The 26,990-nt window shown below is 43.6% G+C and overlaps 1 protein-coding gene across 1 annotated transcript; it reads left to right on the top strand.

The window, feature by feature from the left end:
- On the top strand, positions 1-26,990 carry c3h8orf82 (chromosome 3 C8orf82 homolog). Its single transcript, XM_041184413.1, has 3 exons — positions 1-215; positions 19,505-19,553; positions 25,502-26,990. Exons 1-3 carry the CDS (start codon positions 81-83, stop codon positions 25,948-25,950), a joined length of 633 nt encoding a protein of 210 aa, XP_041040347.1. The 5' UTR covers positions 1-80; the 3' UTR covers positions 25,951-26,990.

Genomic DNA, 26,990 nt, shown 5'->3' with positions numbered 1-26,990 from the left:
CCCCCGTCCTAGCAACACCCTAGCAACGCGGGAGCCTGGGCCTTGGCCTTGGGGGCTCACAGCCCAGCCCAGCCTGCGAGATGTCGCGGCCTTTCCTGTGCACCGGCCGCCGCCTCCTCCTCCTCACCTTGTCCCGCTCCCTGAGTTATCGCCAAGGCCAGAGCCCGGAGCCCAGGATCCGGGAGTATTTCTACTACATCGATCATCAGGGACAGGTAAAACCCCAGGACGTGGGTAAATATCAATGTAAACACCCGTGACGGGATAAATATCAACGTAAACACCTGGGACAGGGGTAAATATCAATGTAAACCCCCGGGACAGGGGTAAATATCAATGTAAACCCCCGGGACAGGGGTAAATATCAATGTAAACCCCCGGGACAGGGGTAAACATCAACGTAAACCCCCGGGACAGGGGTAAACATCAACGTAAACACCCGGGACGGGGGTAAACATCAACGTAAACCCCCGGAACAGGGGTAAACATCAACTTAAACACCCGTGACAGGGATAAATATCAATGTAAACACCTGTGACGGGAAAATATCAATGTAAACACCCGTGACACGGGTAAATATCAACGTAAACCCCTGGGACAGGGGTAAACATCAACGTAAACACCCGTGCCAGGGGTAAATATCGATCTGAACACCCGGGATGGGGGTAAACATCGATCTAAACACCCGGGATGGGGGTAAACATCGATCTAAACACCCGGGATGGGGGTAAACATCGATCTAAACACCCGGGATGGGGGTAAACATCGATCTAAACACCTAGGACGGGGGTAAATATCAACATAAACCCCCAGGACAGGGGTAAATATCAACATAAACCCCCGGGACAGGTATAAATATCAACGTAAACACTCCGCACTGGGGTAAATATCAACGTAAACACCCCGGGTCATGTGTAAATATCAACGTAAACACCCCAGACAGGGGTAAATATCAACGTAAACACCCGGGACAGGGGTAAATATCAGTTTAAGCACCCGGGACACCAAAGGGTTGGTATGTAGGAGTGCTAAGGACCAGAGCATTGGAGAAATCTGAAACCACCTGTGAGGTGGTAAATTTGACTAAAAACAGCTGAGCACTGAGCTTAGGACAAAAATGCAGTCATGCGAACGTGTAAATCCTGTTAATTCAAAATCATTTTTCTTGCACTAAACAATAAATTACCCAATAATTGGAAATAAACATCCTATCTCACAGCAAGGTATGAATTTTGTGTTCAGAAAATTAATGATCAAATAACCAAAATGGAACAACTGTGAATTGAGAGGAATGTGCTGTACCAGGGCAGTTAACTAAAGATGCTTATGAAATATGGGCTGAAATGTCAGAGACTGGATTAACATTGATTAAACAGTTAAGAGACTGGGGAAGTATCAACATAAAAAAACCAAACTGGATAGATAATATTTAATATAACCCCAGAGCCCAGTAAAATAACAAAAGGGCCATTTTTAATAGTAATCCACACTACCATGGTCTTGACAAATAGCTACAGAACACCTGGTAAATATAAAAAGAAACACTAAGATTATCATAAATCCCAGAACCTGGGAAACATTGATACAAATATTGGAGACAAAGAAATATTAATATGTTCAGAAACCAAATAGATATTGATTAAGTTAAATTGTGGTGTAAATACTTGGAACTTGGTATGTATTAATATAAAAAGGTCAATGACCAAGTAAATATTATTAGCATAAATAGCTCAGAAACCAGCTAAATATTGACAGAAATGTCCAAAACAAGGTAAATGTCATACATACCTACGAACAAGGAACAGGAATAGGCCATTCAGCCCCTCAAGCCTGCTCCGCATTTAATAAGATCATGGCCGATCTGATAGTAACCTGAAATCTGCATCCCACCTACCCCCGATAACCTATCAACCCCTTGCTTACCAAGAATCTATTCACCCCTGCCTTAAAGATATTTAAAGACTGCTTCCACCACCTTTTCAGGAGCTGGTAAACGTGAATAGAAATTCTTGGACCTATTAAATATTAATCTAAACCCTGGGACATTGTAAACAAAACAGAACCATTTAGATTTACCTTATCTGTACAGTTAAATATTTTGTACAAGGTCCCTCTCAGTCATCTGCTTTCAGGTCAGAAGAGTCCCAGTCTTTCCTCATTGTTGTGCCTCCTTCGAACTATAATTGTTCCCACAGCAAAGTCATTAAGAATTACTATGAAGGAAGCTACTACACTTAGAGATAATGACTGTGCTGCTCCCAAGCCTGTGTAGCTAGAGGCTTAAAGTTATCCGGACAAATGAAAATGCTCTAAGGATACATAAATTGTATTTCCAAACCCACCATCTAGAAGGACAAGGACAGCAGTCAAATGGGAACATCACCACCTGGAAGTTCCCCTCCAAGTCACTCACCATCCTGACTTGGAAATATGTCGCTGTTCCTTTATTGTTGCTGGGTCAAAATCCTGGAACTCCCTTCCTAACAGCACTGTGGGTGTACCTACACCACATGGACTGCAGCGGTCCATGCTAATCAGGGGCTTCACTGTCCCTCATGGGCTTAAATGTGCAATGATGGTCAAAATGGAATGGCTAATTGGAATCCAGCTAATGTAGATTATCAAGAGCACAGACCCTGGTTGTTCTGTACAGTGTTTCCTTGCCCTTAGCAAGTACTCACTGCTTCCTTTCATTCAGAATTGGAAAGAGCATTCAGCAGGATAGATGAACAAGGGGATTTAGGAGTTGTGATTTTTACAAGTGACTTGCTGTTACATTGACTGCACTTCAAAAAGTAATTCCTCACTTGTGAAGTGATTTGGGATGTCCTGCTTTTGTGAAAGGTGCCATATAAATTCAAGTCTGTCTTTCTTTTGTTTCAACCACAGAGTGTAGGATTACATGTTGGCCTGACCATGTATACTCCCTTCCTTGACTCAGTTCATCTGCTGCTAAACCCTCAACCATGCCTTTGACTGTTCCAATGCACTCCTAGCCTGCCTTCCACGTTACACCCTTCAAACACTCAAGCTCATCCAAACCTCTCCTGCCCATGTCCTAACTCACACCAATTCCCATTCACTCATCAGCCCAGTGCTTGCTGACTTACATTGCCTTGGTTTTAAAGTTTACATCTTTGTTTTCAAATCCTTCCATGGCCTCTCCTTTAAGATGCTCCTTGAAACAGACCCCTTTGACCAAGCTTTTGGTTATCTGTCCTAATACCTCCTTACGGGGCTCAGTGTCAAATTTTGTCTGATGGTCCTTCTGCAATGAATTTTTTTAACATCAAAGTCAGTACATAAATTGTTGTTGTTAGTGAACCATTTGGGACTTTTAAAATCACAAAATCTTAAACCTGCGTCCCTTATCCTTGTACCATCAGCTAATGGGATTCTTTGTCTACCTTATCTAAAATTGTCACAATCTTGTACACCTCTATCAAATCTCCTTTGCTCCAAGGAGATCAACCCCAGCTTCTCCAACCTAACCCTGTAGCTTAAAACCCTCATCCCTGGAACCATTCTGATAAATCTCCTCTGCACCCTCTCAAGGACCCCTAAAAAGGTTCAATGCACCTTCCCTGCTTTTGTACTCAATGTCTCTGTTTATAAAGCCCAAGATCCTACATGCTTACCACTCTCTCACGATGTGTGAGAATATCCTGTAAACATCCTGTGACTAGAACTAAATGCTGAAATTGAATGATTATCAATTTAAACTCATCATTAGGAAAATCATCATCAATATAAAACTAGCCACAGTTAGTCGTTGGACCACGGAATGTTTTTCCACAAGAACCGGTTGAGATAAAGAGACCACTGCATTCTTTAGGGGAAAATTGAAATACTGTTTGAAGACGAGAAAGATGCAGAGAGAGAATGGGACAGTGGGATTAGCTTTGAATTGTTCTAGCAAAGAGCCAACATGGATATTATGGGCAGAATGATCTCCTATGCTGTGATTATCCAATGCTCTAAACAGAGGGAACTGATAAATAATAAAGTGATACAAAAATAGAAATATTAATATTTATCAGATGAGGGACAGGCCAGACTGTGCCTGAATCTCCTCCAAGACTAGAACACACTCAGCATTCCTGCTCCCGATCACCGTCCCCACTGGATGTTAGATGAGATCCAGTTGTGTGTTTAAAGGATAGTTGTTACTATATGGTTGAAAGTATCAGGTCAGAATGACATTAAGATTCCATGTGCTTTTGATCATAGAATCATAGAATAGTTACAGCACAGAAGGAGGCCATTCAGCCTGTCATGTCTGTGCTGGCTTTCTGAAGGAGCAATTCACCTAGTGCCATTCCCCTTCCTTTCCCTGTAGCTCTGCAAATTTTTCTTTTTTGGATAGTGATCCAATTCCTTTTTGAATGCCTCAATTGAATCTGCTTCCATCATATTCTCAGGCAGTGCATTCCAGATCCCAACCACTTGCTGAGTGAAAAGATTTTTCCTCATATCACCGTTCCTTCTTTTACCAATTACTTTAAATCTATGGCCCCTGGTTCTTGATCCTTCCACCCATGGGAACAGTTTCTCCCTCTTTACTCCATCATGATTTTGACTACCTCTATCAAATCTCCTCTCAACCTTCTGTTCTCCAAGGAAAACAGCCTTAACTTCTTCAATCTAACTACATAACTGAAGTTCCTCATCGCCAGAACCATTCTCATGAATCTTTTCTAGACTCTCTCCAATGCCTTTACATCTCCCCTAAAGTGTGGTGCCCAGAACTGGAAGCAATACAGTTGAGTTCGAATCAGTATTTTATACAGGTTTGGTGTAACCTCCTTGCTCTTGTACTCTATGTCCCTATTATTAAAGCCTAGGATGCTGTATGCTTTATTAACCACGCTTGCAACCTGTCCTGCCACTTCCAATGGTTTATGCACATATACATCCCGGTCCTCTGCCCCAGCACCCCCTTTTGAATTATACCCTTTACTTTATATTGTCTCTGTGTGTTCTTCCTACCAAAGTGAATCAATTCACACTTCTCTGCATTAAGTTTTATCTGCCACTTGTCCAACCATTCCACCAAACCATGTCCTTTTGAAGTTTTACACTAATCTCCTCATGGTTCACAGCATTCCAAACTTCATATCATCGGCAAATTTTGAAATTGTGCTATGTACACCAAGGTCTAGGTTGTTAAGATATATCAGGAACAGTAGGAGTTCTAACACTGATCCCTGGAGAACCCAACTATTAACCTTCCTCCTGTCTGAAAAACAACTGTTCACCGCTACTCTCTGTTTCCTGTCACTCTGCCAATTTCATATCCATGTTGCTACTGTCCCTTGTATTCCATGAGCTCGAACTTTGCTCACTGGTCTGTTGTGTGACACTGTATCGAATGCCTTTTGGAAACCCATATACACCACATCAACAGCATTGCCCTCATCAACCTTCTCTGTTGGCTCATCAAAAACTTAAAGCAAGTTAGTTAAACGCGATTTGCCCTTAACAAATCCATACTGGCTTTCCTTAATTAACTCTTTATTTGTCCAAGTGACTATTAATTTTTTCCTGAGTTATTCTTTCTCAAAGCTTCCCCACCACTGAGGTTAAACGGACTGATCTGTAGCTGCTGAGCTTATCTATATATCCTTCTTTTGAATTAGGGTGTATCATTTGCAATTCTTCAAACCGCTACCCTGAGACTAAGGAGGACTAGAAAATTATGGCCAGTGCCTCCGTAATTTCCATTCTCACTTCCCTCCATATCCTTGGATGCATCTCATCAGTCCTGGTGTCTTATCAACTTTAAGTGCAGACATCCTATCCAATAGCTCTTCCTTATCAATTTTAAACCTTTCAAGTGTCTGAACCACCTCTCTTTCACCATGACCTGGACAGCATCTTTTCCCTTGGTAAAGACAGATGCAAGGCTTACTGTGTTCTGCCAGTAGAGGTTGCTGCAGCTCTGTATCAACAGAAAGCGACAGCAGCAGAAAGTTCTTGCTGCATCACCTTCCATTCATTAAAGGGACAGTGTATACGACTGAATTATCACCCAGTCTCAACACTATAAGGGAGTTTTGCATGGTGTTCCTCATGGCGTCTGTCAATCTTCCTTATTGTTTAAAACTACAGGTTAGAGGCAGCCTGGCAATGAATGTACTTTAAGCTGCCCTCATGAATATATTATGAAGTTATATCCTAGTGAGTTTCTAATGTCACAGCAGAGGGGCAAGACTAGGTCTTGCTTCCAGCCTGCCCCTAACCTGCAATCCCTCCTATACAGCAACATGTGGGGGTGGTGGTGGTGCTGGGGGAGAGGAGACAGCTAGAGCAGACAATTCAACAATTTTAGCGCATAGCCTCTACTTCCATTTTGTTTGGTATTTTTTCTGGTTTCTTTCTTTATTCCTTTGCATTCTAACATCATTCACTGTTCATCTGGACACATCTTTTGTTTCGTTGCTTTACCTATTACCACCCTCTTTGGCTCTTCGACAATGATTACCTGGTCATTTGTATCATTACTGTTGGGAACTGTGCTGTGCAAAAATTGAGAGGCCCATTTCATTACACTACAACTGTGGCTACGCTTCAAAATAATTTCATGAGTTGTAAAACACTTTGGTTGTGAGTATAGTTTGGATGGATATCTAACACTCGTTTGTGTCTGTCAGACTTTGAGTGTGACATCGTGAGGCGTGCAAAATTCTGCCACGTTTCTATATATTTCAGTGCTGGTGCGATGCCAGAAATGTAGGTCGTACATCCCAGCAATTGAGTGATCAAATTAAACAACATGTTCCTTCAGTTGTTTGGAATAGATAGAGTACAGGTCGTTCTCTGCAGCCTGCACTTGCAAAATGAAAACAAAATGTCTGCTGTTAGATGTGATTCTGCAATTGGACAGCACTTGCTAAACTTGCACTACACTAGCTACACCGGCAACCAATTTAAGATAATCAGTCAAACTCATTTATGCTAGCTAGAAGTGACATACATTCATACACAGAGACCCATTCTCTGCAAAAAAAAAGGCCTTTCAAGCCTTGTGCCTTTCCATGGCCTTGTCCAATCAGATACCAACCAAACCATACCTTATTCTCCTCTAGTATAAATTGTTGTGATCTTTTGAAATTTAGCATTTTTTTGCTTGTCCTGATAAGTGCAAGCTGAAAAGCTTCGGCAACATGTCTCACGGAAAGGCAGTCTTGCCTCTCATTGGCCTGAACATCTGCTATAACTGATTAGCCCCTAACTGATTTAAGCATTGCCTATAAATTACACTGCGTGCCACTAAAGAGACACATCAGTTTGTACACTGCCACGTTTAAAACCAGGCTAATAAATTTTGCACTGTGACAATCTGCTTGTCTCTCTTAACCAAGATGTACTCTGACTTATTGGGAATAAGACTTTGGAAGAACTTCCAGTATTAGTTGTCTGCTGTGGCTCAGTGCGTAACACACTTGACTCTGAATCAAAAGGCTCAAGCTGTCCTCCAGGCACCAGAGCACAAAACCTAGGCTGGCCATCTAGGGAAGTGCTGCAAGGCAGAGGTGACATCTTTGGGATGGAGACATTAGACCAAGGGCTCCTTCTTGACTCTCTCTGGTGGTCACAGAAGATCCCAGAGTGGTATTAGAAGAAGAGCAGAGGGGTATCATTCCCCCCCAAACCCCCCCCCCCACAAGTGTGTATTTAGCAACATTTATCTCTCAACCGGCACCTGAAACAACATTGTAGTTCTTAGCTTATTGTGCACAGCAAGCTCCCACAACATATTGGCAGCTGCAATTCCTATATTACAACAGTGACTATACTTCAAAAGTGCTTATTTAGGATGTACTGAGGTGATGGAAGTCACTATGTAAATGTATCTTCCATTCTTCCTTATTTATAGAGTGGGGTACAGTATGCTGGTATGGTGGGAGTGTCAAGGGACCAGTAATCCAGAGGCCCAGTCTAATGCTTTGGGAGTACAGATTCAAATCCCACCATAGTAGCTGGTGAAATTTAAGTTCACTTAATAAAATCTGGAAGTGAAAGCTAGTTTCTGTAATGGTGACTGTAGATTTTCATAAATCCCATCTGGTTCACTAATGTCCTTTAGGGAAGGAAATCTGCCGTCCTTACCTAGTCTGGCCTACGTGTGACTGCAGACCCACAGCAATGTCGCTGACTCTTAACTGTCCGAACAAGCCAATCAGTTCAAGGGCATTTAGGGATGGGCAACAAATGCCAGCTTTGCCAGCAACACCCACATCCCATGAAAGGGTTAAATAAGAGGACTCTTGCTGTAATTTTTGACCTTCCAGACATTTCCGATTTTATTTTTTAAAATTTGATTTAACAGTAACTACAATATACAAAACGAAAAAGAGCAGAAGTAAAGGGAGGACAAAAAGTAAGAGCTGTGGGAGAACTTGAACACAGCAGCAGAGAGCATTGGGGCAAGGAGGCAAAGATCATACCTGTATAATGTCACACAGAACCATCAGTCAAAGAATGGGAGGGGACAGAGACAAGCGGCCAGCACTGAGATTGTCTTAATTTCCAAGTAGCTTAGTTCAGAGCGAGATGCAGAATGGTCTGGAGTTAATCTTCTTGTAGCATCATCCTGTTATTGTGAACATGTCATGTGCCTCAAACGATTATCTGCTTTGATTGCCACGCTTTCTGGCATATGTCAGTTCATCTCTTTCTCCTTTCAACTTGTCAGGATCTGTTATTCTGTTTCTTCACTGCTCAGTGGCCTTTTCTTTCTCTCTCTCTTGTTTTTTGCCCTCCCCCTTCTCTTGCTGATTTCCAAGTTGCCAACGCCAGTCATTAATTTGGCTTTCTTGTCATCTAATTCTGATGTGCTGAAGCTGCCTATTTTCACAGAATCTCACAGAATTTTAACGGCACAGAAGGAGGCCACTCGGCCCTTCGTATCTGCACCAGCTCTCGGAATGAGCATTATGACCTAGTGTCATTGCCCTACCTTTGCCCCGTACCCTTGCACATTGTTTCAATTCAAATAATCGTCCAATGCTCTCTTGGATGCCCCGATTTAACCTGCCTCCACCACCACAAAAAGAGTCTCTTTTTTCAGCAATACTCAAGTTCTGTACTATCAAATGACTATTTCTGGCTATTCTCTGAATAAAGATACTCCTTTAAGAACAATTGTTATCCAGCCTTTCCCCCACACCCACAACAGGCTTGGCTTGTTTCTCCAATGATCCAGCTTGTGTGTGGTTTCACTTCCAGGCAATGCATTCCAGACCCGAACCATTTGTTCTGTGAAAAAGTTTTCTCTCACATCACGTTTGCTTCCTTTGCAAATCACTTTAAATCTGTGCCCTCTCATTCTTGATCTTTTTTGAGCAGAAACAGCTTCTCCCTATCTGTTCAGCCCCTCATATTTTGAACATCTCTATCAAATCTCCTCTCAGCTGCCTTCTCTCCAAGGAGAACAGTCCCAACCTCTCCAATCTATCTTTATAACTGAGGTTTCTCATCCCTGGAACCATTTTGTAAACCTCTTTTGCACTCTCTCCAATGTGTTCACATCCTTCCTGTTATGTGGCATCCAGAACTGCACATGACACTCCAGTTGAGGTCTGACAAGTGCCTTATATAAATTCAGCATAACCTCTTTGCCCTTGTACTCTATGTCCCTATTAATAAAGTCCAGCATACTATATTCTTTATTAACTGCTCTTTTCACGTGTCCTGCCACGTTCAATGATCTATGCACATACACCCAGGTCTTTCTGCCCCTGCACCCCCTTCAGAATTTCACCCCTTATTTTATATTGTCTGTCCATGTTCTTCCTACCAAAATGCATCACCTCACACTTCTCCACATTGAACTTCATCTGCCACCTATCTGCCCACTCCACCAACTTGTCTATGTCCTTTTGAAGTTCCACACTGTCCTCCTCGCAGTTTATAACACTCCCAAGCTTCGTATCATCCGCAAACTTTGAAATTGTCCCCTGTGTACCAAGATCTAGATCATTAATATATATCAGGAAAAGCAAGGGTCCCAATACTAGCCCCTGGGGAACTCCACTACAAACCTTCCTCCAGCCCGAAAAATATCTATCGACCATTACTCTCCGCTTCCTATTTTTCAGCCAATTTTGTATCCATGTTGCTACTGTCCCTTTCATTCCATGAGCAATAACATTTCTCTCAAATCTGTTGTGTGGCACTGTATCAAATGCCTTTTGAAAGTCCTTGCACACCACATCAACAGCATTAGCCTTATTGACCTTTTCTGTTATCTCTTCAAAAAACTCCAAGTCATTTAAACATGATTTCCCCATTAAAAATCCATGCTGCCTCTTCCTTATCAACCCATATTTTTCCATGTGACTACTAATTCTATCCTGAATAATTGCTTCTAGAATCTTGCCCACCACTGTCATTAAACTGACTGGTCTGTAATTGCTGGGCTTATTCTTACAACCTTTTTTGAACAAAGGTGTTATGTCTGCAATTCTCCAGTCCTCTGGCACCATCCCTGAGTCTAGGGAAGACTGAAAAATTATGGTCAGTGCCCCTGCAATTTCTGCTCTCACTTCCTTTAAGGTCCTTGGATGCATCTCGTCCCGTCCCGGTGCCTTGTCAACTTTAAGTATTGACAGTTTATCCAATACCACATCCTTATCAATTTTGAATCCTTCTGGTGACAGTGTTTCCTTATCTGTTACCATTGCCTGGGTAGCATCTACCTCCTTTGATCCAGCTCCATGTTTCTTCTCCTGTCTAACTTATTCCGGACAGGGAGTTCTTAACAAGGTGAAACCATACACAAGTTGGATCATTGGAGAAACTATCCAAGCCTGCTGTGGGTGTGGGGAAAAGGCTGGATAACAATTGTTCTTAAAGGAGTATCTTTATTCAGAGAATGGTTAGAAATAGTCATTTGGTAGTCCAGAACTTTGAGTATTGCTGAAAAAAGAGGCTTTTTTTTATTGAAGCTTTTCATCTTGCACTCATCAGGACAATTCACAAGAAAGTACCAATGTCAGGGGAAACAACATATTTATACAGAATGAGAAGAGAGTACTGATTCTTTGGCAAGTGGACTCTGATTGGTAAAGGCGTTACTGTGGGGAATGCACTAGTTGATGGTGACTGACAGTTTACTGCCGATCATTATTTGAAATTGAAACCAGGCTACTTGACTCTGATTGGTTGAGACATTGCCCTTGGGAATGAACCAGCGAATGGCTGTTACTGTTTAGCTAAAACAGATGCAGTGTGTGTCTGCAAAGAACAGGACCCTGTGTAAATTAATATGTAGCTTCCAATGTAAATGTGTCACACTGAGTCAACTGACAATCTTAGTTGTCAGTGTCATTCTGAGAACATAGGATTATTTAGAAAATGTTATAGAGTCATAGAGGTCTACAGCACAGAATAAGGCCCTTCGGCCCATCGGGTCTGTGCCGGTCAAACTAGTACCTAACTATTCTAGTCCCATTTTCCAGCACTAGGGCCTTAGCCTTGTATGCCATGGCATTGCATGTGCACTTCCAAATACTTCTTAAATGTTATGAGGGTTTCTGCCTCTATCACCCTTTCATGCAGTGGGTTGCAGATTCCCATCACCCTCTGGGTGAAAAAAATCTTCCTCACATCCCCTCTAAACCTCCTGCCCCTTAACTGAAATCTATGCCCCCTGGTTAGTGATCCCTCCACCAAGGGGAAAAGTTCCTTCCTGTCTACCCTATCTATGCCCCTCATAATTTTATACACCTCAATCATGTCCCCCCTCAATCTCCTCTGCTCCTGGGAAAATAACCCCAGCCTATCCAATCTCTCCTCATAACTAAAACTCTCCAGCCCAGGCAACGTCCTGGTAAATCTCCTCTGTACTCTCTCTAGTGCAATCATATCCTTCCTATAATGCAGATTCCAGAACTGCACGCAATAATTTAGCTGTGGCCTAACCAGCATGTCATACAGTTCCAGCTGTATAAGAGATGTGATAACTGGGCATTTAGAAAAGAATGGTGACATTGGGCAGAGTCAAGATGGATTTCACAGAATCACAGTGCAGAAGAGGTCCCTCGGCCCATCGAGTCTGCACCGACACGTGAGAAACACCTGACCTACCTACCTAGTCCCATTTACCAGCACTTGGCCCATAGCCTTGAATGTTATGATGTGCCAAGTGCTCATCCAGGTACTTTTTAAAGGATGTGAGGCAACCCGCCTCCACCACCCTCCCAGTTAGTGCATTCCAGACTGTCACCACTCTCTGGGTAAAAAGAAGTTTTTCCTCACATCCCTCCTAAACCTCCTGCCCCTCACCTTGAACTTATGCCCCTTTGTGACTGACCCTTCAACTAAGGGGAACAGCTGCTCCCTATCCACTCGTCCATGCCTCTCATAATCTTGTATTGATCAGGTCGCCCTTCAGCCTTCTCCGCTGCAACAAAAACAAGCCAAGTCTATCCAACCTCTCTTCATAACTTAACTGTTTCATCCCAGGTAACATCCTGGTGAATCTCCTCTTCACCCCCTCCAGTGTAATCACAACCTGCCTATAATGTGGGGACCAGAACTGCACACAGTACTCACCAAGGCTCTATACAACTCCAACATGACCTCCCTACTTTTGTAATCTATGCCTCGATTGATAAAGGCAAGTGTCCCATATGCTTTTTTCACCACCCCACTAACATGCCCTCTGCCTTCAGAGATCTGATTTATGAAAGGGAAATCATGTTTGACAAACTTGGAGTTTTTGAGGATATTACTTCTGGCATAGATAGAGGAGAACCGGTGGATGCAGTGTGTATTTGGATTTTAAGAAGGCTTTTGATAAGGTCCCACACAGGAGGTTAGTAAATAAAATTAGAGTGCATGTGATTGGAGGAAATATAGTATGGATTGGGAACTTGTTAACAGACTGAAAGCAGAGAGTAGGGATAAACAAATCATTCTCGGGATGGCAGGTGGGATGGCAAGTGAATGGGCTAGAACGTGGTAGATGGAAAATAATGTGAATAAGTGTGAAGTTATTCACTTTGGTTGAAAAAACAAAGGCAGAATGTTTCTTAAATGGTGAGAGGCTGGAAAGTGCAGGTGTCCAATGGGACCTCGGTACTCTTGTTCATGAGTCACTAAAAACTAGCATGCAAGTGCAGCAAGCAATTAGGAAGGCAAATGGCATGTTGGCCTTCATCACGAGGGGATTTGAGTACAGGAGTAAGGATGTCTTGCTGCAGTTATGTAGAGCCTTGGTGAGACCTCACCTGGAGTATTGTGCATCATTTTGTCCCCTTATCTAAGGAAGGAGATACTTGCCATAGAGGAAGTGCAACAAAGGTTTACCAGATTAATCCCTGAGATGGCGAGATTGTCGCTTGAGGAGAGATTGAGGAGACTGGGTCTGTATTCCCTAATATTTTGAAGAATGAGGAGTGACCTCATTGAAACTTACTAAATTCTTACAGGGCGTGACAGGGTGGATGTGGATAAGACATTTTCCCTGGCTGATGAGTCTGAAACCAGGCTTTTAGGATAAGGGGTAGGTTACTTAATACTGATGAGGAGAAACCTTTGGAATTCTCTACCCCAGTAGGTTGTGGAGGCTCAATCATTGAACATGTTCAAGACAGAAATCGATAGATTTCTGGAGACCAATGACGTCAGGGGTATGGATATTGCGTGGGTTTTGGAGTAGATGGTCAGCCATGATCTAATTGAATGGTGGGCCAGGCTCAATGGGCTGAATGGCCTACTCCTGTTCCTATGTCCCTAAGGCCTTGGCAATGGCAGCCAGGTTTCCAGAGATGGACTGGAAAGCATATGATGAGGGACAAATTCAAATTGTTTAGGCAGAGGATTGAACTAGGCTTCCTGAACCTGCTGTAACCATTCAAAAAAAAATTGATAAAATGTGCTTCATGGGACTGCTACACGATAAAATATGACACTGAGCTACAGAGAGAGATATTGATCAGATGGCCAAAAGCTTGTCCAAAGAAGCCGGTTTTACGAAGTGCCTTGAAGGAGGAAAGCATGGTAGAGAGGTGCCGACATGCAAGGAGGGTATTCCAGAGCTCGGTAACATGCATGTAATACTCCCATCTTCCTTACATCACCAGAAGTGACACCATAAAAATAATAAAGGTGTAACAGTTTAAGCTTCTTAAACACTGCATTCTAATGGTCGTAATAATTTCTACTTGAGCGGGCTGTCTCTGTTAAGAACTGGCAATGTACGGATTGAATAGCCCAGAGCTAATAATTACCCCATTTAGCAGCAACGTGCTGCACTTGAAATTGCAGATTATTCTCACTATGTTGCTATTCAATCTGCAAAGTAGAAACTAGCACACTGAGGACCTGAGCACTGTTAATCCAATTTATTTACTAATGAGGAATCTAAAGCACTAAAGGAATACTGCACGTTACAATAAAGGCAAATGAAAGTTGTAGAAACTGTCCACAAACTGTCTGTTTTATCCCTCTCACATCACCGTTTTTAGATGGACCAACCCAATAATACCTCTTCCCCACTTTTTCTTCCGGTTTCTTGGGTGAACTTGTCTTGTTGCTTAATACATAGAATGTAGCCTTGAGTTGTGTCCTCCGAGTCGAGGTAGAACATATTGGCTCTAATATTCACTGTGTTCCCGAATATATTTTGGCAACTGTGCCAGAAAGGCCGGCTGTTGAAGGATTCATGAATTTTATACTTTTTAATTTCTTTGAAGATAGGGATGTCAATCAATGCTGATCAAAGGAACAGTAACACCAGTTAATATGATGAATTCCACCACCCCGTCCCTATCCCCCAGAATGCCATTGAAGAGAGAGTGTAAATCCCTGGTATGAATGTGACTTTGATTCACCGTAACCTATGCTACATAATCTAATATGTAACACTGCCTTTCTCTGAGCAGGCATTTTAAATTGTCAAAGCAAATGGCATTTCTTGTCAATAATATAAAAGCAAAATATTGCGGATGCTGCAAATCTGAAACAAGAAAACAAAAAATTGCTGGAAAAACTCAGCAGGTCTGACAGCATCTCCTAGAGCCATAGAGGTCTACAGCACAGAAAAAGGCCCATCGGCCCATCAAGTCTGCGCCGGTCAAACAAGTACCTAACTATTCTAATCCCATTTTCCAGCACTAGGCCCATAGCCTTGTATGCAGTGGCATCGCAAGTGCACATCCAAATATTTAAATGTTATGAGGGTTTCTGCCTCTACCGCCCTTTCAGGCAATGAGTTCCAGATTCCCACCACCCTCTGGATGAAACAATCCTTCCTCACATCCCCTCTAAACCTTCTGCCCCTTACCTTAAATCTATGCCCTCTGGTTATTGATCCCTCCACCAAGGGGAAAAGTTCCTTCCTGTCTACCCCATCTATGCCCCTCATAATTTTATACACCCTCATGTCCCCCCTCAATCTCCTCTGCTCCTGGGAAAATAACCCCAGTCTATCTAATCTCTCCTCATAACTAAAACTTTCCAGCCCAGGCAGCATCCTGGTAAATCTCCTCTGTACTCTCTGTAATGTAATCACATCCTTCCTATAATGCAGATTCCAAAACTGCACACAATACTCTAGCTGTGGCCTAACCAGCATGTTATACAGTTCCAGCAATAATCTCCCTGCTCTTATATTCTATGCCTTGGCTAATAAAGGTGAGTATCCCATATTCCTTCTTGACCACCTTATCTATCTGTCCTGCTACCTTAAGGACCAGTGGACATGCACACAAAGGTCCCTCTGATCCTTGGTATTTCCCAGGTTCCTACCATTCATCATGTATTCCCATGCTTTGTTTGTCCTGCCCAAGTGCATTACCTCATACTTATCCGGATTAAATTCCATTTGCTGCTGTTCAGCCCATCTGACCCGCCCATCTATATCCTGTAATCTATTCCTCACTATTTACCACCCCACCAATTTTCGTGTTATCTGCGAACTTATTGATCAACCCTCCTACGTTCAAGTCTAAATCATTTATATTTACTGCAAACAGCAAGGGACCCAACACCAATCCCTGTGGAATCCCACTGGACACAGGCATCCAGTCATAAAAACACCCCTCCACCATCACCCTCTGCTTCCTGTCACTCAGCCAATTCTGGATCCAATTTGCCAAATTCCCTTGGATCCCATGGGCTCTTACCTTCGTTATTAGTCTCCCATGCGGGACCTTATCAAAAGCCTTGCTGAAGTCCAAGCAGACTACATCAAATGCATTGCCCTCATCTACAGACCTGGTCACCTCTTCGAAAAATTCAAATTGGTCAGACATGACCTCTCCTTAACAAAACCATGCTGACTGTCCTTGATTAATCCCTGCCTCTCCAAGTGTAGATTAATTCTGTCCCTCAGAATTGCTTCCAATAGTTTCCCCACCACTGAGGTTAGACTGACTGACCTGTAGTTCCCTGGTTTATCCCTTCCTCCCTTCTTGAATAACAGCACCACATTGGCTGTCCTCCAGCCCTCTGGCACCTCTCCTGTGGCCAGAGAAGTATTGAAAATTATTGCCAGAAATTGCTCAAAAATTGTTGTCCAATTGCAGAAATGCATCTAACGTTAGACACTGTGTTTTGAGTTTTGCAAGCATGGACTGGTTGGGTACAGTCCATCCCCTGCCTGTTGCAAACAGCAGAAGGAACGTGCTGTTTGACATGAACTGCCAGCCTTTGGGACGTACAGTCTACACACCTAGCATCATACTTGGACGGGAACTTCCAGGTGGTGGTGTTCCCATTTATCTGCTGCCTTTGTCCTTCTAGATAGTAGTGGTCGGGGGTTTGGAAGGTGCTGTCTAAAGAGCCTTGGTGAATTTCTGCAGTGCATCTTGTAGATGGTGCACACTGCTGCTACTGTGCATCCGTGGTGGAGGCAGTGCATGTTTGTGGATATGGTGCTAATCAAGCAGGCTGCTTTGTCCTGGGTGTCCTAGTGCATGAATCACAAAAAGCTAGTATGCAAGTACAGTAAGTAATGAGAAAAGCTAATAAAATATTCCAATGCCTTCCGGACTGAATATTGAATTCAACAACTTTAGGTCTTGAGCTCCCTCCTCCATCCCCACCCCCTTTCTGTTTCCCCCTTCCTTTTGTTTTTTTCCAATCTCTACATTGGAGAGACCAAACGTAAACTGGGTGACCGCTTTGCAGAACACCTGCGGTCTGTCCGCAAGAATGACCCAAACCTCCCTGTCGCTTGCCATTTTAACACTCCACCCTGCTCTCTTGCCCACATGTCTGTCCTTGGCTTGCTGCATTGTTCCAGTGAAGCCCAACGCAAACTGGAGGAACAACACCTCATCTTCCGACTAGGCACTTTACAGCCTTCCGGACTGAATATTGAATTCAACAACTTTAGGTCTTGATCTCCCTCCTCCATCCCCAGCCCCTTTCTGCTTCCCCCTTCCTATTGTTTTTTTTCCAATAAATTATATAAATTTTTCTTTTCCCACCTATTTCCATTATTTTTAAGTATTTTAAAATATTTTATGCTCTCCCCACCCCCACTAGAGCTATACCTTGAGTGCCCTACCATCCATTCTTAATTAGCACATTCGTTTAGATAATATCACCAACTTTAACACCTATATGTTCTTTTGTTCTATTGTTGGTGACATCTTTTGATGATCTGCTTCTATCACTGCTTGTTTGTCCCTACAACCACACCACCCCCCTCCACTTCTCTCTCTCTCTCTTCCCCCCCCACCCCACACACACACACACACACACACACACACACACACCTCAAACCAGCTTATATTTCAACTCTTTCTTGGACTCGAACTCAAGTTCTGTTGAAGGGTCATGAGGACTCGAAACGTCAACTCTTTTCTTCTCCACTGATGCTGCCAGACCTGCTGAGTTTTCCCAGGTAATTCTGTTTTTGTTTTGAGTAAAATATTATTGCTTATTGTGAGGGGAATTGAATACAAGAGTAGGGAGGTTATGCTTCAGTAGTACAGGGAACTACTGAGACCACACTTGGAGTACTGTGTACAATATTGGTCACTTTATTTAAGGAAGGCTGTAAATGTGTTGGAAGCACTTCAGAGAAGGTTTACTAGACTAATAACCTGAAATGGGTGGAAAGATTGGACAGACTAGGCTTGTATCTGCTGGAGTTTAGTTGAGTAAGAGGTGACTTGATTGAAACATTTAAGATCCTGAGGGGACTTGACAGGGTGCATGTTGAGAGGATGTTTCCTCTGGTGGAAGAATCTAGAACTAGGGGTCATGGTTTAAAATAAGGGGTCACCCATTTAAAACAGAGAGAAGGTGAAACGTTTTCACTCAGGGTCACGAGTCTTTGGAACTCTCTTCCAAAAAAGCTGGTGGAAGCAAAATCTTTGAATATTTTTAAGGCAGAGGTGGATAGATTCTTGGTAAGCAAGGGGGTGATAGGTTATCGGGGGTAGGTGGGATGCAGATTTCAGGTTACTATCAGATCAACCATGATCTTATTAGATGCCCTCGAGCAGGCTCAAGGAGCTGAATGGCCTACTCCTGCTCTATGTCCCTGTGGAGTATTTCAGAGTGAGGGACTCCCTTTTGAACGTGGAATATCTGAGTGAGGGAATCCCTTTCGAATGTGAAGTATCTCCGAGTGAGCTCAACCTTTTGAATATGAAGTGCCTGGGAGAGGCTGCACTATGAACCAGGCACGTTAGCATGGAGTATGCATGGCTTGTGTAAAAAGTTGACAGTGTTGACACTGACCTGTGTGTTCTTGTGTGAGATGTGTTGACTTTGTCCTGTGTTTTTATGTGAGATGTGTTGACACTGTCCTGTGTTTTTTGTGTGAGATATGTTGCCACTATCCTACCTTTTCTTGTATGAGATATGATGTCGATTCTGTCCTGTGTTTTCTTGTATGAGATGTGGTGTTGACACTGTCCTGTGTTTTCTTGTGTGGGGTGTAGTGTTGACACTGTCCTGTGTTTTCTTGTATGGGGTGTAGTGTTGACACTGTCCTGTGTTTTCTTGTATGGGGTGTGGTGTTGACACTGTCCTGTGTTTTCTTGTATGGGGTGTGGTGTTGACACTATCCTGTGTTTTCTTGTATGAGATGTGGTTTTGACACTGTCCTGTGTTTTCTTGTATGAGTTGTGGTGTTGACACTGTCCTGTGCTTTCTCGTGTGAGTTGTGGTATTGACATTGTCCTGTGCTTTCTCATGTGAGTTGTGGTATTGACATTGTCCTGTGATTTTTCATGTGAGTTGTGGTGTTGACACTGTCCTGCGCTTTCTCGTGTGAGTTGTGTTGACACTGTCCTGTGTTTTCTCGTGTGAGATGTGGTATTGACATTGTCCTGTGTTTTCTCATGTGAGATGTGATGACACTGTCCTGTGTTTTCTCGTGTGAGATGTGGTGTTGACACTGTCCTGTGTTTCCTTGTGTGAGATGTGGTGTTGACACTGTCCTGTGTTTTCTCATGTGAGATGTGGTGTTCACACTGCCCTGTGTTTTCTTGTATGAGATATAGTGTTGACACTCTCCTGTGTTTTCTTGCAGCTCTTCCTTGATGACACAAGGGTGAAAAATTTCATCACTTGCTTTAAAGGTGAGTGTTGCTCTGCCAAGGGGTACCTTAGACACATCCGACACTCAGAAACAAAAATCTCACCCAAGAATCAGATAACATGTGATTTTCATAATCAGATCAAAAATCCTATCTTATGTTTGCCATGTAAGGGTTTGCATGCCTCAGATTGCAATATGGGCTGTCCCCAACACTCTCCTGACTGGTAGTCATTTCATAATGTGGAGATGGTGGCGTAGTAATAATGTCACTGGATTAGTAATCCAGAGCTGCAGGAATATAAAGCTACTCTTAGTAATGACAACTATGAAACTATCATTGATTGTTGTAAGAACCCATCTGGTTCACTAATGCCCCTTTAGGGAAGGAAATCTGCCATCCTTACCTGGTCTGGCCTACATGTGACTCCAGACTCAGAGCAATGTAATTGACACTTAACTGCCCTCTGAAATGGCCGGCAAGCTACCCAGTTCAAGGGCAATTAGGGATGGGCAACAAATGCTGGCCTTGTCACTGACAACCACATCCACCAGAAATGCAGAAATGTACTGAGTCCTTCCTTGTGGGGCAGGATTGTCAGGAGAAGCTAAGCCACATCCCCTTTTTTACAGCACTAGCTGCCCTATTTCGGTAGGTCTTTATTCACTAACACAGTGAATAAGTTTGGGACATTTAAGTAGCTTGTGTTAGTGAATGAGTGTGAGTGAGGTAAGTTGGTGGGGGGGATTGGATAGGATGGTAGGGTGCCAGCTGGGTGGCAGGAAGCAGTTGGGTTAGTGAGTAGGTAGCCGGGTGTTAGGCAGGGAGACGGTGGCGTGGCAATCTCATTGAACTAGTAATTCAGAGGCCCAGGCTAATGCCATGGGGATGTGAGTCATAGGGTCGGCGGGTGGAGTTGGAGTCAAAGGGGTGAGGGTAATTCGGAAGGTCGGGGGTGTGTTTCGGAGGGTCGAGTGGGTGAGTTGTCAGGTTTGGGGGCAGGGGCTGGGGGTGTTAGTTGGAGGGCCGGGGGGTGTGGGGGGGTGGTAGAGTCAGAGGGCCAGGGAGGGGAGTTATGGGTGTGTGTCAGTGGTGAGTTGGGGGAAGGGGCTGATTGTACACAGAAGTTAGGCATGTTGTTTTGCTGTCTAACATTTCCTGGGTAACTATTCTGGTAAGTGAGTCAGAACCCTCCAAAGTTCCTGCTCTAACTCAGAGTTGGAGACTTTTTCGGAGGGTTCCAGGTGCAGGGGAATTGCCATCGGAATTTGAAACGTCCTAGGAAATTCCTGCAGAGTCCTTGTGTTGGGACATCCTAGGGGTCCCCAGCACATCTTCTGGAGTACCTCCTGGGTGCGACCATCCAGAGACCAGAAGATCTGGGCCATTATGATTTAGAACCAACTCACCATTCCTTCACTGTCGCTGTGTCAAAACCCTGGAACTCCCTCCTGAATAGACCGTGGGTGTACCTACACCACATTGACTGCAGAGATTCAAGAAGGCAGCTCACTACCACCTTCTCAAGGGAAACCAGGGCTGGGCAATAAATGCTGGCCCAGCCAGCGACGCCCACATCCCATGAAGGAATTTTTTTTAAAATCAAGTACAGAAAATTCCACATTTTGTCAAATGTTACAGGATGTAGAGACTTTGAACCCCTCCCCAAGTAACGTTTTATTTTAGAATCAAATTTGTGAGTGAGTTGTATTTTGTCCATTCCTCACTCCCCGGGAGATTCTCAAATCCTCTTACTCTTCCTGGATGGGACTATTGATTGCTCGCAAATCACTGCTCTGTACTGATCACTAGAATGAATGAGTGGAACATGTAGTCCAATCTGTCTTTCTCCCTTTCCCCATAGATAAATCTGTGACTTCTATTCAGAGATTTCTGTTGACAATGTGACTTAAAATCAGGAAATGATGTGGAGAGTACGGGTGTGAATACACATCCTTAAGTACTGAGTGTGTTCTATCAAATATTCAGTCACTGCTTTCTAAAAATGTAGGGTGAAAATTGTCCTGAGTCTCACATCTATAACTAATTTAAAAATAAAACCTCTTACAATTAAACCTTGTGTACCTTATGGCAAATCCTGTCAATTACAGAATCACAGAATCATAGTGCAGAAGAGGCCCTTCGGCCCATCGGGTCTGCACTGACACATGAGAAACACCTACCTACCTAATCCCATTTACCAGCACTTGGCCCATAGCCTTGAATGTTATGACATGCCAAGTGCTCATCCAGGTACTTTTTAAAGAATGTGAGGCAACCCGCCTCCACCACCTTCCCAGGCAGCGCATTCCAGACTGTCACCACCCTCTGGGTAAAGATATTTTTCCTCACTTCCCCCCTAAACCTCCTGCCCTTCACCTTGAACTTGTGTCCCCTCATGACTGACCCTTCAACTAAGGGTAATAGCTGCTCCCTGTCCACCCTGTCCATGCCTGTCATAATCTTGTACACCTCGATCAGGTTGCCCCTCAGTCTTCTCTGCTCCAACGGGAACAACCCAAGTCTATCTAACCTCTCTTCATAACTTAACTGTTTCATCCCAGGCAACATCCTGGTGAATCTCCTCTGCACCCCCAACAGTGTAATCATATCCTTCCTATAATGTGGTGACCAGAACTGCACACAGTACTCCAGCTGTGGCCTCACCAAGGTTCTATACAACTCCAACGTGACCTCCTACTTTTGTAATCTATGCCTCGATTGATAAAGGCAAGTGTCCTATATGCCTTTTTCACCACCTCACTAACATGCCCCTTCGCCTTCAGAGATCTATGGACACACACGCCAAGATCCCTTTGTTCCTCAGAACTTCCTAGTGTCATGCAGTTCATTGAATACTTCCTTGTCAAATTACTCCTTCCGAAGTGTATCACCTCACACTTTTCAGGGATAAATTCCATCTGCCACTTATCTGCCCATTTGACCATCCCGTCTATATTTTCCTGTAGCCCAAGACACTCAACCTCACTGTTAACCACTCGGCCAATCTTTGTGTCATCTGCAAACTTACTAATCCTACCCCCCACATAGTCATCTATGTTGTTTATATAAATGACAAATAATAGGGACCCAGCACTAGGTGTCCTGTGGTATGCCACTGGACACTGGCTTTCTGTCACTAAAGCAGCCTTCTGTCATCACCCTCTGTCTCCTACAACTGAGCCAATTTTGAATCCACCTTATCAAATTACCCTGTATCCCATGTGCATTTGCCTTCTTTATAAGTCTCCCATATGGGACCTTGTCAAAGGCTTTGCAGAAATCCATATAAACTACATCAACTGCATTACCCTCATTTACACACCTGGTCACCTCCTCAAAAAATTCAATCAAATTTGTTAGGCATGACCTCCCTCTGACAAAGCCATGCTGACTATCCCTGATCAAACCTTGCCTCTCCAAGTGGAGATAGATTCTCTCCTTCAGAATTTTCTCCAATAGTTCCCCTACCACTGACATGAGACTCACTGGTCTGTAGTTCCCTGGCTTATCTCTGCAGCCCTTCTTAAAAAGCGGAACCACATTAGCTGTTCTCCAGGCCTCTGGCACCTCCCCTGTGGCCAGAGAGGAATTAAAAATTCTTAGGACTTAACCTTTTTCTGCCTTTAGCATCTAGGCTCTTCATCCATCTCTCTTATGTTAGGTGTTGCCATTTGGATTATGGACGAAAGCTCTATTAACCTTACCTCAACAATTGTTCCAGCCTTAGAAGAGCTATAGAATCTCAGTTTCCCATGCCACTAAACCCTTCTCAACTGATAGTGCTACAATAGATTACAAAGTTCGGAGCAAGAGTTGGACATTGATCTGTGAGACTCCTCAGATGAACTCAGTCTTTGATGGGAGGTGTCCTTCAGTCAGTTAGCCTGATCCACATGAAAGCCCAGTTCTAGAAGTGAAGGTTGAAATTCTAACAGACTGTACCATTCAGTACCTTTGAGATTTTTTTCTACTTTTCACTGGAAGCTCAACTTTGAAGCAGCCCCTGTTACTGATCCAAACTTTAGCAGACATGTCTACATGCCACTGTGTGTCAAATCTGACTCTCTGAATGTGCCTTAATAATTTTGACACTGTTATGTGTTAACTTGATAGAATGACTTCAATAAAGGCACAGTTCCGCTCAAGGGAGAATGACTCCAATTTAATGGTTACACTTGGATGACACCACTATGCATAGGGAGAGGTCTCCTTCGTAGTTCCAAAATGCTACTCTCAGAATCTAGACACGCTGTTGTGGGCTAGTACTGGCAGAGGCCAATCTTGCATTTTTCAAGTGATTAATTACTTGTGCATGCTGCAGAGACAGGGAAAGTGAGGAGAAATTTGGGTCCAACTGATGTTTTAGTATATTAACATCATTCTCCACCTCACGTGTGTTGGGGTTTGGTTTCATAGGCACCAGTCCCCTTCTTGTACCCATCCTTCAGGTGAGTCTACATACTGAGCATCAGAAGTTCTCAGATAAGCTCTGCCCCAGGAAATTCAAGTCATTTCTAAGAATTCGCTGCTATCTGGGCTGAGATCAAGAAAGCAACACTTGTATTCGTATAGAGCCTTTTAGGACATCCTACAGTGCAAAGTGCTTTCACTGTTGTAATGTAGGAAACATAGCAACCAATTTGCGTACAGCAAGCTCCCACAAACATTAATGTTATAAAGACTGGACAATATGATTTACTAATGTTGATTGAGGGATAAATATTGCTGGGGACATCAGAGGAATCTCCCCCATATCTCTTTGAAATAGTGCTGTGGAGAGAACAGATGGGGCTTTGCTTTGTGCCTCATTGGGAAGATGAACTTCTGATGGTGCAGCCCACCCTCAGTGGCAGTCTAGCTTTTGTGCTTAAGCCTCTGGAGTGGGACTAAAATCCACAAATCTCTGACTCAAGTGAGAGTACAACCACTGAGTCACTTTCCATGGGGACTTAAACCTGGGTGGTTTCTACGTCATGTAGTGTGTTTACCAACAAAATAAGAAATGGGGGAAGGGGGGAGGCATCTTTTTATTTTGTGAGGCTGCATGCTTTTTTTAAAATTCATTTTTGGGATGTGGGCATCGCTGGCTAAGCCAGCATTTATTGCCCTTCCCTAACTGCCCTTGCATTTAAGAATCAGCCACATTGCTGTGGGTCTGGAGTCACATGTAGGCCAGACCAGGCGAGGACAACAGATTTCCTTCCCTAAAGGGAGTTGGTGAACCAAATGGGTTTTTACAACAATCGACACTGATTTCATGGTCATCATTAGACTTTTAATTCCAGATTTTAAAAATGTATTGAATTCAAATTCCACCATCTGCCATGGTAGGATTCGAACCCAGGCCCCCAGAGCAATACCACCACGCCACTACCTCCTTACATTCCACCGAGCTAACCTATGTTAACATACCTCGCTGTTGTCAATCCAGAATTGATTCCACCCAGGAGGCAACAGTGCCAAATATACCATACCAAAACCTCCAGGTGCACAAAATTCAAACAGGATCAATCAGCAAATAAATATTAGTGAAAATAGGACCAAGTTTCCTGAACTGTGAAAGCTGGATTGTTAGTGCTGAGAGGAGACAGATGACCTCAAGCTGCAGTTTGAGTAGCTCTGCACCAAAGGGAGCAACATAGAATTTACAGCCCAGAAACAAGCCATGCAGCCCAGAAAGTTGATGTTATTTGTTGTACTCCATAAGAGCCTCCTCCCACCTGACATCATCTCACCCTGTCTGCATCTACTTCTATTCCTGTCTCTTCATGTACTTATCTAGCTTCCCCTTAACTATATCTATATTTCTTGCCTTAACCACACACTGTGGTAGCTAGTTCCACATTCTCCTGAAGTTTCTCCTGAATCCCATATTGGTAACTAGCTATTTGACAGTATTTTGGTGACTGATTGCTTGGTGGAGATGCTGCCTGTTGTTCAATTCCCTCCATTTAATTGAACTGCTCTCTCTGTTGGTTATTGAACAGATAAACAATTCCTCGTTTTCTTCTTCAAGCAACTGAGGAAGAACTCCACTGGCCGCTACCAGGAATTCCCCTATGTGTCGCTGTGCGGTCGGGAGCGGAACTTTGTTCGCTGTGATGACCTGCCTGTCGTGTTCACACACCTGATTAAAGGAATGGGATCGGAGGAGGAGCTGCTGTCCTACTGCGGGGGCGGCGACAAGTTGGCCGTGAGGTTTGAGCCCGAGAGGCTGTTCATGCCGGAGAACGGGCGAGTCTATCACCCGGCCCCAGAGAGGTCAGGTAGCGTGGGGCTGGTCAAGTCTTCCCTGGCCTTCGAGTTTAGTCCTCACTTTGAATACGCTGCTGGCAGCCCAGAGAGCAGTCCACCATCCCACTTTCACTGGAATGGTCAACGTTTCCAATTGACTAATGAACTTGCCTCGTTCATCCAGAATGAAGAGCCCACTTAGAAGTGAGTCAGCCTTTATGCTGCCAGGATGGGGATGGGAGGTGTCACGAATATCTGATGAGGGTCATGTTGTAATGTTGGAAATACAATATATTGTAATTACTAATCCTGCCACCCAGTGCAACTCAGGCACTTCCAACTGAAAAGATCTGTAACAATTAAATCTGCTGTCTTGGGAAATTGTGTGTTTCTACGACCTGGTACGAATACAATCACTGCCAACCCCTCACCTCCCAATGGGGCACCTCCTGACTGATGCTTTGACATCAGAGTGCACGACTTGTCTTTCTCACTCGCCAATAACGGGCCCAGAAACACTGCTTTCTCATTAACTGGCAAGTGATTATTCAGTGAACACTTATATAAAAATATTTTCTTTCCCCCTGCCCTGTGCCTTCTGTATGGTTTGTATTTGGAGCGATTCCATCATTTTGCCAGAGTGAGTGAGGGCTCGACAGAGAGGGAAATTAGATATGTGAAATGGTTTTCTAAACTGACCCCACCACCAATGTACTCAGTGCAGCTGAATAGCAGAGCAAAGCCCTATGGTGAATACTGCAGCAGTGACGGGTCTTGCTGATTCTTAATGTTTGACCATGCAGTTCAGTGGCAGGGTGAAACTAGCACGGTTTAACAGGTTGACAGGTTTACACTGATGTGGGCACAGACCAGGGATTGAACTTGGGATCTTCTGGGTGTCTACGACATGGTGTGACATTCTAATTCCCAACACCAAATTATTCGAAGAGTTTGTCTGATCGTTGAGTGCAGAACCATCTCGCACTCGGCATTGCAGACATGGATTTGCTATGAACTAGAGGGGGGGTGCACGTTTCTATCTCGCTGTGGACTTCCAGTCATGATTTTTGTTCACCGATCATGCTGTCTGTTCAAGTGCCAACTGAAGTCAGTTACTGAGGAAGAGTGCTCATCCATGTAGCAAGCGGGAAATATAAGTGTTTTCTTGCATGGTTGTCTGTTCAGACAATGCTGTTTAATGCTTCATTCCATCAGTGCAATAAAAGAAAGCATTTTATTATT

Source organism: Carcharodon carcharias, chromosome 3 (genome assembly GCF_017639515.1).
Source record: "Carcharodon carcharias isolate sCarCar2 chromosome 3, sCarCar2.pri, whole genome shotgun sequence".
Classification (NCBI taxonomy): domain Eukaryota; kingdom Metazoa; phylum Chordata; class Chondrichthyes; order Lamniformes; family Lamnidae; genus Carcharodon; species Carcharodon carcharias.
This window is presented reverse-complemented; position numbering and strand designations above follow the sequence as displayed.